General features: G+C 42.3%; 1 protein-coding gene across 1 annotated transcript in view; it reads left to right on the forward strand.

Moving 5' to 3' along the window:
• LOC117455542 (autotaxin-like) overlaps window positions 1-13,605 on the forward strand; it is an 86,186-nt gene that overhangs the window by 19,885 nt on the left and 52,696 nt on the right. Inside the window, exons 9-13 of the mRNA XM_034095083.2 lie at window positions 3,089-3,144; window positions 3,810-3,875; window positions 7,152-7,224; window positions 7,307-7,415; window positions 13,448-13,573. Of these exons, the coding sequence (XP_033950974.1) occupies window positions 3,089-3,144; window positions 3,810-3,875; window positions 7,152-7,224; window positions 7,307-7,415; window positions 13,448-13,573 (430 nt within the window). The remainder of the gene's footprint in view (window positions 1-3,088; window positions 3,145-3,809; window positions 3,876-7,151; window positions 7,225-7,306; window positions 7,416-13,447; window positions 13,574-13,605) is intronic.

Genomic DNA, 13,605 nt, shown 5'->3' on the forward strand with positions numbered 1-13,605 from the left:
TCGGTACTGAAGCACTGTTCTGATTAACTAAAGAGTAGATCGTGTTCAAACCGGAATAAGTCCCTGAGGGAGGATTAGGCAAATTAACCTGCTGATGTCACTTCTTCTTCTGCTTTGGGTTTACTGGCAGGCCGCAAACAACTTCACGGCGGATACTGCCACCCTAAGTCCCCGGCCGGATGTCCCCGGAGTTGGGGACTGGCTTCAGTAGAAGCTGCTGGGAGTCCACCCAGCAGCTTCTGAAGCCTTCAGAGTAAATCGCCAGAAACGCCGACATCTCCTCATCTCCACCGCTCCCATGTTTTCTTTTGTGTTGCCATAAGTTAGTCTCTCTCCGTTTGTGCGCTGGGCTAATGCTAATAATGCTAATGCGAGGAAAATGAAATGGCGGCATCACAAAACTTGTTGGGAGTTTTACGGGGCGTGGTTTGCAATCCGCCCAGCCAATCAGAAATGGGAACCTTTTTCTCCCATGGAAGTACCTCTCTAGCAGGGATGGAAAAGGGGGTAAAAAGGTTCTCATTTCTAGTTCCGGATGTTTTTGTTGTGAACGCACATTTTCGGAACTATATCGGAACCATACATGGAAAAGTACTCCGGAGTGAAAGCACCTAATGAGCCCACGAGTGTCGGTATTTCGCCTTGTGTGGACAGCACTGCACACACCTCCACTCATCCCTCAGTGGGTTTGAGCGTGAACGCGCCTCAATGTCTATTTGACAAGCCTTCTCCTAAACTGCAACATAATGAGAGCCTGTGTGAAAAGCAGCTGTGTGGAGGCCCCCTTGCAGCCTTTTCGGTCCGGGCCCCCCGTGGATTGCTTCACGGGACAACGGCGGCGAGGGCGATGGTGTGGCTCTTCAACATGACTACCACGAGAGCATGTACGCCTGCTCTCAGGGCATTACTCATTGTGGCGGCACGTGTGTTCGATTGACAGATGGATGGGCCGGCTGAGCAGGTCGCCTCACACCCCCCCCCGCAGTTTGATGGGATACAGGAAACAATCCTGTCATCCCAGGGACAGTGTCTTGTGCTCCATTCAGAGTGCAGGACCTCCTGTTGAAAAAGGCCATTTCCAGGGTCGCTCAAAGGGAGGAAAATCAGGGGTGTTTTTCTCTTGTTATTTTCTAAATCCCGAAAAAGACCCATCCTCGAACTGTCAGTATTCCACATGCTGACAAACAGGTGCTGGAATGTGTTCACCAGGATGACTGGTTCATTTCCATAGGCCTGAAGGATGCATACTTCCACGTACCCATCATCCCGAAACACAGGAAATTCCTGCGTTTCTCATTTCAGGGAATATCATACCAGACAACCGTCTGCCATTCAGATATTCCCTTGCTCCTCGCACTTTTTCAAAGTGTGTAGAGAAGGCTGGAGCCGCTACACAGAGGAGGGATGAGAGTGTAGTTTTATCTGGACGACCTGCTATTGCGGGCTCGCTCCAGGGAGGAAGTCGCTTTACAGACGGTACATCTCGTATCGCATCTGTCAAGCCTGGGTTTCATATCATTTATCTGGGAGTGGAATTAAACTCAGCCAGCATGAGAGTGCGGCTCTCGCGGGAGAGAGTGGAGAAACTCAGCTCTCCTCCGGTGTGTCACACCCCGCAGCGTGGTGACAGCCCTCTCCGTGATGCAGCTGCTCAGCATGACGCCAGCTGGTCATGTGGTGATCCCCCTGGGTCTCCTCCACAGTAGGAGACTCCAGAGGTGGTTGGAGCTGCTCTCCACTTTGGAAAGTATTCCAGCACTTCGCCCCGTTGCTGTACAATCAACATGTGTTGATTGGCACAGACAACAGGGCCACGGCAGCCTACCTCAATCGCCAGGGAGGACTACGATCTGCGCAGCTTCTAATGTTGCTGTTATACTTTTTCCCACCAGTTCCGCTGACCCCTCGGTTCCCGGACCAAGTGCGGGAGAAGCGGCTATCAGCGGTCCTGATAGCCCCGGAGCGCACGGGAGCGTCCTGGCTTCCATGCCTACAGCATACGCTGTCAGGCAGACCGTGGGAAGTTCCGTGGCGCTGGGACGCTCTCTCCCAGGCAGAGGGAGCGATCAGCAGCCACCCAGTGATAGGCCAGCACTGTGGCATGGCCCTGGAACGGGAACACTTAGAGAGGCTTGGTCTCTCTCAAGATGTTACGTACCATCCAGGGAGCTAGGGCCGCGTCTACCAGAGCGTCTTACACAGCTAAGTGGTCAGCGTTTCAGCGTTGGTGTGTAGAGAAAAGCCTGGACCCCATTACGTGTCCCCTGCCTCATGTGCTGCTGTCGTTCCTCCAGCTGTTGTCGGACAGGAATGGGCTTTTCAGCACGATCAAAACATATGCTGCTGCTATCTCGTCTTGCCACGTAGGTTTCGGTGTCAGAACGGTATGGGCATAGATATCTCTCAGAATTATTTTTTTATATATGTGAAATTCATAATTTGAAAAATGATTGATTCCAGCGCACGAGTGAGCGAGCGAGAGAGAGAGAGCGAGCGAGAGAGCAAGCTTGTTGTTGCTGCGCTAACGGATATTAGAAGCTACCACTGCACTGGTAAGGTAAAACTATGCCGATTAATAAGATGTGAAGTGCTTTGTAACTTTGACCTGCTTGACTGAATACACAAAAAACAATGAAGAAAGTTGAACCAATAAACTAACACAAACTAACTGTATCACTATAACATGATGATGATGATGGTGATAAAGAATGCATCTAATGTTCCGCTGTTCATTAAAAAAAAAAAGCATTAAACAAACCATCATGCTCTTACTTTGAAAACCATGCAGAAATGTCGTCATCAGCAGGCCATCACGTGGTTTCCGAAAATAACCGAGTGACACGAGTAGATTTTAGCCCAGACCGGTGGAATGTTTGTCTCAAAACTCTGTGTGTGTAAGAAAGACGATCCACAAGCAGAGATTTGAGATCCGCAAGCAGAAATGTGAGATCCCCACAAGCGCATTTTTGGTCGACAAATACAAAATGAGACGCAACAATATGATTTCAAAGGTGAAGCATTGTAGTGTGGTATTTTTAACTTAAGGGACATTTCATTTCTGATAACCTCCCTATGTTCTGTTTTACAGATCTGGATCACAGCAGAGAAACAAGGAGTGAAAGCAGCTACATTCTTCTGGCCTTGGTACTTAAGTTAGTACTGGAATATTTTTTAAGACCAGTGTTTGGTCAACTAAATATTCTAAAAGTTGAATTTACAAAGTATCATTTTAAGTATACTGTAGCCTACTACATAGTATGTGTATATGTAATCATAGCAGTTGTCTCCCTGTTCTATTGTTACCTAAATGAGTGCACAGACAGATTTGTATAAAAAAACATTTACATATCAGTGACATAATGATCACGAGGGGCAACATCCTGAGAATGACGGACAAAGGAACCAAACACACACGGACACATGACAATACCCCCCCACTCTCAGTCACAACAGAAGCCATTGACGACTCAAACAGCAGCTTGTTGACGCATTGAGCAAAAATGATTTAAATTAAAACTTTTTATTTTGAATGCAACGTGACAGAAAACCGAAAGACCAAAATGTATTTTATATTTGAATGTTAAGGATATTAATTAGGCTTATTTACTGCTCACAACAAGTTTCATTCAAGTGTCATTTTTTAACACAGATCAGCTCCACTTTTGTTTATGAAGACAGGAGGGTCTTTTTACAAATGTGTATATATAAATACATTAATTCAAGATGTATAAACTGTAAATAAATGGTCAGTGTTTATTATTTCTTCTTTCTTTGACTCCCCACCATCATTCATCATTTTGTGTTTCCAGGGTGATTCCTCTGGAGAGAAGGATTTTGACCATCCTGAGCTGGCTGCATTTGCCTGATGATGAGAGGTACAGTCCGGATCTTTACTCTTAAGGGTTTCAATCATGATATTGAACCACACGTGAATGTGCTTATTGATAGAAAGTTGTCGTCTATTTTTCAAATGTGTATAGTAACCCTTGCTGTGACTTTCAGTAAATGACTAAATCAGATGGAAATATTAGGATTAATATGGAAATGTCCAAATTAGCCAAGCTAACAAACAATTAAATGCAGCAGTACAGAATTTCAGAATATAATTTTGACTGCTGGTTGTAGTTCTTTTTCTGGTTTATTTTATTGTTAAAATGTATTGGTGAGTTGGTAAGAGTATCTTGGAGATAAAGGTTGTTTTTAGTGCTGAGAAGCTGCTGGGTCAGTGAAGGGGTCACGAACTGAAGTTTTTTTATTGTGTTGTGAGAGTGGTCTCAGTTCGGTGTGAGTTCAGGGGAGATGCTCAACTGCCAGGAACAGCAAACTCAGCAGAGGCTTTATCATGTTTACTCAGAACACCCTCACTTTTGGAGGATCTTTAAAGAGCCTGTGACACCATCCCAACAACTGTTGTGCAATGAAATATTGGGCTACTAGTAATCTCGAACCGTCAGTTTAAAAAAGAAAAAGCGATACCGTTTCGTTAAATATCAATAATTTCGAACATCGCGGGGAAATTCCTTCACTCATTTTGAAGTTTTGGGGGAAGCCGGAAGTGACGTCAATGCGGGAACGCTTCGAGAGCCAAACACGGACAAAGTGTGTTGTGTCATGCGTAGAAATGGTGAATTACTGAGTTTAGGCACGTTAATAACCTTTTAATGAAGTGCTTTCATGTCAATTCGGCGACATAAACATAAATGATCGTGGTGAAGATGATGATTACATTAGGATTACAAATCGGGAGTGAGAGCTGCTGAATTTCCTCCCGTCGGATGTGCTATAAAAACAAATCGATTATTGTTGTGGTTATAAACTCAAGTGGATGAAACTACATTTATTAGTGCTTTCATGTCAATTCGGCGAACATATGATACATTAAATGATGAGTGAGGATGATGATTAAAAATCGTTTGTTTGAGCCGGTCTGCATTTACTGATGAGAAAACAAACCGATGCTTTTTGTAGTTGTAGTACACCAACGTGGATTAAACGTGTGGTTTTTTACCACAATGTTGGGGAAATTAATGGATAAAATGCACGGATTATTATTATTATTCCCACTCCGATCGGGACACTAGGTCCACCGTTTCCCCGCAGCGAGGCTCCCCCCGTTGACAGTTTACGTTGGCTGGGTGCAGTGGCGGACTGGCCATCGGGACGAATCCCGATGGGCCGGTACCGAAGTGGGCCGGTCGGATAAGTCACTGGCACATCCCCCATAGGCGGCGCGTGAGGCTCAGGTTTGAGAAGGCTAAATAACTTCTTTTACCTGACGCTGCCCGCCTCCGGCGTCTATAGAAAAGAGATCCACTCAGTGTGCGGAGTTTAAATCTCTCAAGTCATATTACAGGATAAAGAAAATACAGTTTAAACTGCCGTATGCAGAGAAGACGCCGACGTGTCGCACTTATCATTCATATTACATCATCAATCAGTCGATCATCGATCATATAATATCATAATATATCATATATCTCCTGATCTGAGTCAGCTTCTCCAGCCTCATCTGGCCGTGCAACACTCACAGTGTCACAGACTGGATGCAGAAGCATTATTTAACACATTATGTTGACGAAACACTCGAGACAAATGTAATTCAAGTCAGATCCACTCGTGTCTTAGACGTGAACGCGCTCTCAGCTGGAGAGAGAAACCCTGGCTTGATTTACCGAGTTGATAACCAGCGTCGTAGGACCGCTTAGCGAGATCTCGTTTGTTAGTTTGTTGTTAGTTTGTTTGTTACTCAAACATATCCAGGGTCTGTTGAACTGGCTTCGTAGTACAGGGCACAGGTGGCTAGCAGCGCTAATGTCAAAGACACAGACATTATACATTATATTTGTATTTTACATCCCCCGCTCCCCCCGTTGACAATTTACTAGCGGTACCAAAGTGGGCCGGTCGAGAGTCCCGGGATGATTTGTAGTCCCATTCCACCACTGGCTACATGACCATATGATCGCCCAGATTGACGCACCTCATTCCTAAACTTCTAACAGATACAACATAAACCGATCCTTCAGCCTCATATGAGCTCTCAGACACGTTCAATATTAACCTGTCATCACTGTCTGAGCTTGCTGCTGTGTGCGCCGTCGTGCGTTTACATCTGACTGTATATATATAAAGGTTTACATGCAGATGCTGGGATCCTGGACGGTGCAGCTGGAGCGCTGTGCCCGCAATGACGTCACCCATCATTTGGCGGGACTTGAAGAATCCGCGAGAAGATCCAGAAAATTGTCAACATTGAAGGCAGATTAATGGTTATCAAAGTACAAATATCCAAAATCAGTTCAGTAACGGTTTTCAAGGGGACAATATGTACTCAAATTGATGGGTTTGGATGATGGGGGAAAACCGTGTCACAGGCTCTTTAAGGTAAAATTAGGACTAAATTGACCGTATAAGCAGGACTGCACATAACTGGTGCGCAGGTGCACCCCCTGCCAAAAAAGGAGCACCGGAACATTTAAAAAAAGGCGCATTTGCGCACCAACATTGAGAGAGAGAGAGAGAGATAGATAGAAAAGAGAGATGAGAGAAGAGAGAGAGAAGAGAGAAAAGAGAGAAGAGAGAGATATTTGCGAGTTTCATAAGAACTGGTAAGATAACAGGGTTTCCCACACATAGACTTTACTTGGGCGGGCCGCCCAGGTATATTAACGGCCGCCAAAGTATAATTCGCGAGCTATTTAGGTTGAATTTTTTTTAATCCGTCCGTGAGCACGACGGCATCTGCGATCCCTCGCTCTACCCCTCGCTATCCCGTGAAGGGTCTGCTTTATGTGCTCCGCACAGTAACCCAGCTGCTGAGGCTCCGGCGAACAATTAATGAGCGTGCTCACTAGCGCACCTCCCCCACCCCCCGTTCATAAAGTCAAGTACCCCTTAAAAGGTCCGGTTTATTTCATTTTAAGGATGCGCACCAAGCAACATCTCCAGGTGCTCCTTTGAGAACCAGGGCAAAAGAGTTATGTGTACCACTGCGTATAAGGCCCCTTTATAGCCAACTAGTAGAGCTGGCAGCCCCTTACTGTGTCCCTGCTGCGGAGGATGCAGGTTCGAATCCGGCCTGGGTACCCTTTATGCTTGATTCCCTCTATCTCCCCTTATAAAAACATATTGTCTCTGCTGTGTTTCTTCAGGCCGTACGTGTTTGCCGTGCACTCAGAGCAGCCCGATACCTTCGGACACCGCCTGGGGCCACTCAGCAGTGAGGTGAGTGTGACACCTGACAGTGAGGCTGATCCAAGTGTGAATATATCTCAGCTATTTCTTTTTTTTCCAATCCTATCTACAGCTGGATAACCCTCTCAGGGAGATCGATGGCATCATTGGTCAGCTGATGAATGGCCTGAAGCAGATGAACCTGCATCGCTGTGTCAACGTCATCGTCGTAGGAGACCACGGTAAGACCAGTTTTAAAAACATGTGTGAATCTGAGATTTATTTTCCAATCCTCATAGAAAAGAGAAGGGTGACGTTTATTTTGTGATAGAAAACTTGAGTTTCTCTTTATAGAACACAGGAAAACAATTCCTGATAACTCTGTATGTGCTGTTCAGCCAGATAAACTCCCTCCGTACACCAAGACTCTGAAGACGTGAATCCTTTGCCCACAGGTTTAATGGTATACAGATGGTGTGAAACTAAAATAAACAAGACAAAATATAATCAATTCTATGATAATTTCTACATACACAAATATGCACAATGTATATAAATCAACACAGCTTTAACATGAATTGAATTGCCTTGTTATATTTACCGTAAGCTTTTTAATGTATTTATTGTAATTCTAGAACTTAAAGAGTTATAAATGGCATCATATTTTAAACATATAATCAACCATTTGTACATGTATTCATTTAACTCTCCTTGCATTAGCCTTGTACAATATTGAGACAACTCGGAAGATCTCCAGCATTAAACACCACAGAATACAATATTTTCTAAAAATAATCACCTGTAATTGTTAATAACATAAACATAAACAATACTTACATACGATGCGATCAAAGGCATTAAGACGTATGCAGATGTAGCTGGATTTCTTACAAACAATAGCACATTGCTCACAGAGCCATGCTTTGCCTATTTCCTCTCTAATGATCACCCGACACACCCATCTGATGATGTCATCCTGATTCTTAAAGGGACCACGACTAGAGTAGTCCAGAAAATGCAAACAAGAGTAAACTTAGCTGTAACAAAACACTGTATAATCAACAGAAAGGCAAAATATTAGCTCCATGAAAATGTATAAGAAATGTATACATGAGAAAGTTAGCTGGCAGTCTATAAGAAGACTGCATTCCTATTATTTACACAGCATTTCACTAGTATCCCAGCTAGACATTTTTTTTCACATATTTTATTTATTTATTTCACATGTAAATAAAGCAATGTTCATTTGGTTAACAATTTGTTTAGTTTTTCCCTTTAAAAAATAACAAAAAGTACCTACAAGAATACCGTTAAGGTACCGGATCGATAACCCAGATAGAAATGTTTGGTTCTAAAAACATTCTGTGAATGTTACATTCATGGTTCTAGGAATGTTTTCAGCGGGAAGTTTTCTTTTGGTTCCCAGAACGTTCTTCTGAAAGGTAGGATAACGTTCTCTAAAAACATTCTTAAAATGTTTGGTGATAACATTGTTAGAACATTATGCCCTACAGTTCTTAAAACATTTTCAGCTGCAAGTTAGATTTATTTATGTTGCCAGAATGTTATTATTTTAGAGAAGGATTCCATGATTTATGTTTAAAACATTATGCAAATGTTCTGTGGTAACAATTTACTAAAATATTTTTACATTATTAGAACACAAGACACATGATTTTGCTAGTTTACTTAACTATTGGAATTTGACTATTAACACATGTAAAAGGATGACTCGGAATCAGCTGTGAAAGTAACATTTGTTTATTAGAAAAGGGGAGCTGGGAGTGGAGGTTGGTTATGGCAGCAGTGGGAAACAGTTGTTCCAGAGTGGCTGGTCTTGGGAGTGTGGAAGGCCATGGATTTCTCCTGGGAGAGACACAAAAATCAGTGTGAGGCAAAAGCAAGTAAAGTTGTCAATAGATCTGCTGGCAAAAAGCTAGAGCGGGACGCAGCAAACCGTTCACGGCAATAATCCGGCAGGGAATGAGTGCAGGCTGCAGGCTTTCATTGTGTGGCTGATGAGCAGGTTGCAGGTGTGGTTGATTGGAGATTGCTCCCAGCCGTGTAGAGCAAACTCACTGCAGGTGGGTATACTACGAAGCAGGATTTTCGCTTAGCCGGCTAAATTCAGGGAAAACTCCGGCTTTCCGGTCCTACGAAGCTGGTTCTCTTTTTAGCAGGCTAGATCTCCATGGTAACTTATGCTTAGCGGCTAACCTGGGGGGTATACTACGAAGCAGGATTTTTGTTTAGCAAGATAACTTCTGGGATTTCCGGTCCTACGAAGCTGGTTCTCTTTTTAGCAGGCTATATATCTGCCACAACATAAGTAACCGGATCAAAGTAACATTACGTAGCCTACAGTCCGCGGCACTGTGAGTGCAGACGTCAATGTGTCCCATTATCATTCATATCACATCATAATATATCACATATTTCCTTATCTGAGTCAGCTGAGCCGTATCTGGCCATGCAACACTCACAGTGTCACATACTGTATGCAGAAGTATTATTTTAAGCAACACATTAAGTTGACGAAACACTCGAGACAAATGTAATTAAAGTCAGATCGTGTTTTAGACGGGCAGTGATATCATAAACCTGTTAATGTACGCATTCAAACACGTGTTCTGTTCCCAGCTGTATTCACCTTGCAGGTGCAGCTATGTGGCTTTTATCCTGGATAAAGTGTTTAAGTCATGGATGTTTAAAGTTTAACGTCTTCATATTTGACTAATATTATAGTTGACTTTTCATTCAGGAAGTATGACGCTGCGCTGTCAGTGCGCTTCTCCATGTTTGTGATTGGTCGAATGCTCCAGATACCACCCCGTTCATGTGAACGCGCACCTAACTAGATAGGACACTGCTGGCTTGAGCGAACGAGTTGATAGCCAGCGTTGTAGGACGTTGTTTTGGATTAAGTCAACCGGATAACTCAAAACATATCTAGGATAGGTTGAACTAGATTCGTAGTATACCCCCCTGGTCGGGACCAGGTTAGGTTGCAGGCTAAGAGCTCAACTCAGTGAAAGCACCGCCTGCTGATCAATCAGAGCTCAGTGTGCGGAGTTTAAAGCGATCAAGTCATATTACAGGAGAAAGGAAATACAGAAAAGCTGCCGTTGCAGGAAAGACGGCCGGCAAAAATCACCGACTGTGTGAACGTGAACATTAATAGAATATCACCTCCCATCTTCAGAGCAATCTGACTATTATAACATTAGCGTTAAGAAAGCTTACTTACATATCTGCCACAACATAAGTAACCGGATCAGAGTACATTAAGTACAGTCCGCGGCATATCACTTCATAATGTATCATATATCTCCTTATCTGAGTCAGCTGAGCCGTGTCTGGCCGTGCAACACTCAGTGTCACATACATGCAGAAGTATTATTTTAAGCAACACATTAAGTTGAGGAAACACTCGAGACAAATGTAATTAAAGTCAGATCATGTTTTAGACGGGGCAGTGATATCATAAACCTGTTAATGTACGCATTCAAGCACTTTCTCTTTTTCCAGCTGTATTCACCTTGCAGGTGCAGCTATGTGGCTTTTATCCTGGATCAAGTGTTTAAGTCATGGATGTTTAAAGTTTAACTTCTTCATATGTCTAATATTATAGTTGACTTTTCATTCAGGAAGTATGACGCTGCGCTGTCAGTATGCTTCTCCATGTTTGTGATTGGTCGAATGCTCCAGATACCTTCCCTTTCATGTGAACGCGCACCTAACTAGATAGGACACGGCTGGCTTGAGCGATCCACTTGATAACCCGCGTCGTAGTACAGTTTAGCGAGAGCGCGTATGTTTTGGATTAGGCCAACCGGCTAACTCAAACATATCCAGGTTAGGTTGAACCAGGTTCGTAGTACAGGCCCCTGGTCACCCTTGAACAAGAGATCTTTTGATCTCAAGGGGCTTTCACCTGGTTAAATAAAGGCTACAAACAAACAAGACCAGCAGGCATGTGGAGGGGGGAGACACACACAGTAGAAACAAACACATACAAACACTAACAGGGGTTTCAGGGACGGGCAGTGACAGTCGGTCTGTTCCTCTATATGTCTGTCTTTGGTTTTCTAAGTGTTATTCACAATAGAGATATGTGCATGAACAACAAAAACACTTGGGGTGTAATGTTCGAACAATGTTATTACAAAACATTTTAAGAATGTTTTTAGAGAACGTTATCCTACCTTTCAGAAGTACATTCTAGGAACCAAAATAAAACTTCTCGATGAAACCATTCCTAGAACCATGAATGGTAACATTCTCAGAATGTTTTTAGAACCAACAATGTCTAGCTGGGAACTCAGACATGCCTACGCAAACATGCAATATCATGAATTATGTGCTTGTTTCTTTTTAAAAAAAGAAAATGTGGTGACATCAGATTTTTTTTAAACATCCTTTTCAAACAAATGCAGCAAGTTTTTTTTTTTTAAAGCGCACTACCAATAACTCTTACGTTGACCATGACCCTAATATTGCACATCACAGGAACGTTTTATAAAAAAATAATAACCTCCTGAAAACATTATCCAAATGTTGCTTTCAAAATGTTCTTCTTTGGTTATCATGTAACATTGAGGGAACGTTTTATAAAGAACATCGTTAATGTGTTACCCAACAACGTCCGAAACACATCCTTAGAAGGTTGCAGGCAAAACGTTCCACCTTTGTTAACATATCACATTAAAGGAACATTTTATAAAAAGACGTACTGTCATCTCAGGCCTTAATAACATCCTGAAAACATCCTCTGAATGTTGCAGTTCAAACGTTATGTCTTAGTTAACCTTACAGGAACATTATTTGAAAATATAAACATCCTAAAAAGGTTCTTTGAACATCAAATTAAAACGTTTCTTTAAAACCTTATTAGAACCTGTAGGTAACGTTAGCCAAAGTTGTGAGAACGTTCCCCGCTAGCTGGGATATTGCTCGTCTTTTATCCAGAGATAAAATTCATACTGCTCTTGGTCCCAAGATAAGTTGGTCTTCAAAATATCTCCATGTTTATACTGAGATTGTGCAGCCGTCTGCAGAAGCTTTTACAATTGGATAAACTATTATTTTATAATCCCTCTTGACATAGAGCAGTGTGACTGTGATTCGATTAAATAAATGAATATCTCTTATTTGGACGTCCTTGGTCTGTTTATCATTTGTTGTTGTATGTTACTTTTCTGTGCGCTTCTATTGGTTTTATATCAACTGTAATCAGGGTGTCCTTCTGAAAGAGAGATTGCTTTCAGGGTCCTTCCCTATTTTTAATACCATTAAATCATAGAAAATATCATAGAAATCATAGAAAAAAGATGGTTCTGAACTTTGTTTATCTAATACAAAAGAGTTCAAAGAATGATTTTTACTGGAACTTTCTACTGTTCTTCTTTCTACCAAAGAAATAGTCCCTTTGACAACTGTTGACTGTGAGGCCTGCAGATCAGAGTATGACACAACATTTCTGGAAAGCCTCATTGCAGTTTTCAATTCATGCAAGTCCCACCTAGTGTCAGCAGAAAGTATTAAAATAATGATTACAACAAAATGCAAAAAATATATTAAAATGCAGTGTGTGAAGAGGAGGAGAGAGACACGTCCTAAAACCAGGAAGTAAGCTGCGCATGGCTTCCCTCCACAAAAAAGCAATGATATTTCTCCATAGGATTTCAGAAAATAGCTCAAAATAAGATCTGTGGGAAACGTAGCTGTTAGATACATGCACGTTTTGTTCAGCCGATAATATCCACATGTCTACCCTACTTTTATAATTTTAGAATCATAAATCCATCATTTAGATTTATGATAGACTTTTGAAACTACAAGAAGATAAGGAGGACTTTTACAAAAAAGTAATAGAGATTTTTGTCCAGAAGGATAGGCAAATGGACTTAATCTTCAAGTCAAGGTAAGACCGCAATTGTATTGAAAATGGGATCTTACTAAGAGAGAACAATTCAATATTTAAATGATAAAATTACATGTTTTGGGTATCCTTTTGTTGAACTGTCTGTTTAAAATTAATTGAAGCATCAGACTAAAGAGGCTTTTGAAAATAATATTATATTTTGATTTAGGTCAAAATATAATATTTGTAAACCTGAAGAGTCAGAGCCAGTGCCTCAGCAGCCATGAACCTCACTGCAGAAGCTTATAGACATCTAAGTGTTTTGTGCCCCACCACTTTTGTACATATAGAAACGCCACTGAACACAACCCTTTGATAATAACAGATTACTGCTATGTCCCTGCCTGTCAGGTATGGAGGAGGCTCACTGCGACCGCACAGAGTTCCTCAGCAGCTACCCACTCAACATAGACGAGATCCAGCTGATCCCCGGCTCTCTGGGCAGAATACGACGCCGAGACCCCAAATCCACCACGTGTAAGAAGAGTGACTAGTTTCTACATTAAACA

This window comes from Pseudochaenichthys georgianus, chromosome 11 (genome assembly GCF_902827115.2).
Source record: "Pseudochaenichthys georgianus chromosome 11, fPseGeo1.2, whole genome shotgun sequence".
Classification (NCBI taxonomy): domain Eukaryota; kingdom Metazoa; phylum Chordata; class Actinopteri; order Perciformes; family Channichthyidae; genus Pseudochaenichthys; species Pseudochaenichthys georgianus.